We start from the raw sequence: 3,457 nt of genomic DNA, 5'->3' as shown, positions 1-3,457 counted from the left end.
GCCTAGGACGTGTCGCTCCCTGATTGGCTGCAGCCCATTGGCCGAGTTGTCATCACGGGGAAGGCAGAGCACATGGAGTGAAGAACTACCCTTGGCACATGCGCAGATTATTTGTTTACCACTTAGAACACAGGATGTCAGCGCCATCTTGGCAAACTTCCGGGAGACTAGGAAACCCGCAGCCCGCAAGGCGTTAGTAAGAGTACATGACGGCATGCATGCCATAGTTCATAGTCATGAACCACCCACCCCCAGCGACCATGTCTTTGTAGGAGTACCAGGAGTACAGAAGCACAGTGATGTGGTGGTACTACTGCAGGAAGATCAGTTTCTGTTTCCTCAGAATGATGAATATCGTGTCACCTAGTTCGGGTGTTTTGCTGAGCACAAATGCATAAGTCCAGAATTTGCTGACAGGTCCATTGTAAAAACTCTGGTCACAAACTGACTGCTTCAGGCCTTTGGACATCAGAATGTACAGCATGTAAGCACCAGTTCGAAGAGCACTGAATATACTGAAGACGGCAAGAGTCAGCGACCAGAGCACGAGCGGCTTCCGAAGTTCAAACTTGGCTCGCTTGTTCATCAGATGCCGACCACCAAAGATAAAGGCAGCGTACAGCGCAGAAAACAGGAAAGACTTCTTCAGGTCACAGGCTGGGCTTCCCATTCCTTATTCAAATAATTCTAAAAGCAGCTGGTGGAGCCTTTTGTTTGTTCTGTTATGTGTCCCATCCTGGGTGTGTTATTTCATACAGTTTTCCTGCATCCATTGGATGGCTTCGTTCTCGTTGAACTGCTTTTCGAATTCATATTCTTGTAAAGTCAACACTGACATGTTCATTGGGGCTGATCTTTGGAGTTCTCTGCGTGTTCTCTGTGCCTCTTCTCCCAGCTCCTAGCTCAGGGGCTCTCCTCCCAGCACCAGCATCCGCGTCCACCGTAGGAGGAAATGAATGCCTTTCGGCCTTAGTGAAGTTTCCTATTTTTAAAATGCTCTTTGTTTTGTATTTTGTTTCTCTCCATGCTGGGTGGATCTCACCATGTATACCAAGCTGGCTTTGAACTCAAACCTCCTTCTGTCCTTACCTGAAGACTGCTGGAATTAAAACCGTGCACCATCATACTCAACCAGAGTTTCAGGTTTGTATGCTTCTTCTTTCAACAATTTTGGTAAAGCATGTTTTTCTTCCAAATGATTCATCTGTCTGTGTGGGACAACTGGACCAGGTAGAACAGGCCTGCAACAAGAGCAAGGTTGAGAAGCCTCTAAAATTCCTGAAAATTTTATCTTGAGACCAGTAGGAGTAAGTAAACCTAGAATTGGGAGCATCATTGCCTCCCTACTCTAGGTTTAAGCACCCATTGATAGGGGTTTCCAAGGAGAGTGGACATTTTTGTTTGGGGTTGATGTGCTGGGAATGCTTTATTTGTATGAAGAGGGAATCCTAGGTGCTTAAACCTGGAATTTGACCCGAAGACTATGATAATTCCTTAAGAAGGACAGATGTAGGTGTCAGGGGACTACGTACCCCTGAATAAAGAGAGTTGCTGTTTTACTGGAATATTGACTAAGGGCGCTGTTTCATTGAGTATCATCTAGAAGAGCTGTTTCACTTCCCCACCCATAAACAGGAGCTGCAACTCTGAAAACTATCTTTGAGAAAGCCCTCTCCTGTTCGCTCCCCTCCTCTGCCAACACTCACTTGATGGGACAGAGATTCAGCCAACCCACCTGGCTGGACAAGCTTCCTTTCTTTCATTATGGCTGGCTAGCGATAGTGCTGGAGCACCCAAGGGCAGAGGAATATGTCTGGTCTACATTTTAAATTTTATATTGCAATACACATGGCCTATTCTCTGTCAGCTCATTCCCAGGAATATTTCTGGATGTGTTGTCTTGGTTAGAGTTTCTATCGCTGTGATAAAACATCATGACCAAAAGCAACTTGGAGAGGAAAGGGTTTATTTTGTCTACATTTCCAGCAAATAGAAGTAAATATCACCAAGGGAAGTCTAGGCAAGGATCTTAAGGCAAAACTGATATAGAGAGGCCATGGAAGAGTGCTGCTTGCAAGCTTTCTCTTTATGACTTGCTCAGTTTGCTTATAGCACTCAGAGCCATCAGCCTTAGAGAGGCCCTCCCACATCAATCATCAAATTAGAAAGCACACCACAGACAAATATGGTGGGGATATTTACTCAATTGGGTTCCCTCTTCAAAATGATTCTAGTCTTTGTCAAATTAGCTTAAAGACTCATGCAGCTCATGCAGGCTATGGTAATATAAAGAATATTTTCCCAATACATTATGCATTCAAGTTATCAGATAGTTTTGAATCCTGTAAGAAGAAATCAGCATCTACATGGCTTTTCTATACTTTTTGTTGCTCCACCTGTCATTCTGTCCATCCTGTCCACTTTTTGCTGGTTTTCTTTTTCAACCAGTTAACCTCATTCACTTTCATGTCACACACATTCTAATAGCCTCTTCTCCTTCTCTTAAGACCACTTATTCCCTTCTCATGGCCCTGTCTCTAACTTCATGACCCCCATAGATATACAAATATAAAAATTACAATATAGGATTCATACATGAGAGAAATTATGTTTGTCCTTCCAAATGTGGATTATTTTGCTTATTACCTACTTTTTTGCAAATGTCATTACTTTATTTTCTTGATGTCTGAATGAAATTCCATTGTGTATATATATTTTTCCTTTATACCTTCATCTGCTGTGGGGCATCTTGCCTGATTCAATTTCTGGCGCATAATTCCTCCTTGCTTTTTTGCATTTCTTCAGGTCCCAATTCATGTTACCACACACATATATTCTTCTTTTGAAATCTGAACTTCGCATTATTTTTCAGTACCAACTATGAAATGTTTATATTCCTTGCTTTTTATTTATGGAACTATCTTCTGAAATTTGATGTCTGTGAATACAGAGGGGACTTTATATTATTTAAAGTTGTGTGCCATTCCACTACCTGATGCTGCCTACATTGCTCAACCCCACTTTCTACCAAGAGACCTTTGTGTTTCCACTGGAATTGGAATGAACCTTAATTTAGGTCTGGGCCAATCAGAGATCTATCAGTCTGACCATGAATAAATTTCAACAAAGAGGAGGCTTTGATTCATAGCCCAGCACCAGGTCTGTCCCAGACTCTGATACCTTAATGCAGGGCTCAGCCACCTCAGTCAGGAGTTTATAAAGCACATCTGTTTCCTTACCAACAGAAAGTTCTTACCGGCAAAACAAGCTGTATTTACAGAAGCAGAAACAGCAGTTTTGTTTTATTTTGTTTTTAAATTAACCCTTAGCAGCTATTACCTTTTGTAAGTCTAATTTTGTTTTATAGTTTTCTTATGAACAAAGATTTTAAAGTTTTAAACATAAAGTTATCTATAAATGTAATATTAGCCATCACATAAGTATCTTTTGAATTTTT

General features: G+C 41.6%; 1 protein-coding gene across 1 annotated transcript; it reads right to left on the bottom strand.

Annotated features, from left to right (window-relative positions):
* Positions 1–203: 203 nt before the first annotated feature.
* Gm11295 (predicted gene 11295) lies at positions 204–857 on the bottom strand. The gene is made up of 2 exons (XM_030247482.1): positions 756–857; positions 204–647 (listed from the first exon to the last, which is right to left on the bottom strand). The coding sequence occupies exons 1-2, from the start codon at positions 842–844 to the stop codon at positions 311–313; spliced, it is 426 nt and encodes a 141-aa protein (XP_030103342.1). The 5' UTR covers positions 845–857; the 3' UTR covers positions 204–310.
* Positions 858–3,457: the final 2,600 nt, after the last annotated feature.

This window comes from Mus musculus, chromosome 13 (assembly GCF_000001635.26).
Source record: "Mus musculus strain C57BL/6J chromosome 13, GRCm38.p6 C57BL/6J".
NCBI classification, from domain to species: domain Eukaryota; kingdom Metazoa; phylum Chordata; class Mammalia; order Rodentia; family Muridae; genus Mus; species Mus musculus.
Note: the sequence above shows the minus strand (reverse complement) of the source record. Positions and strands in the feature narration are given on the sequence as shown.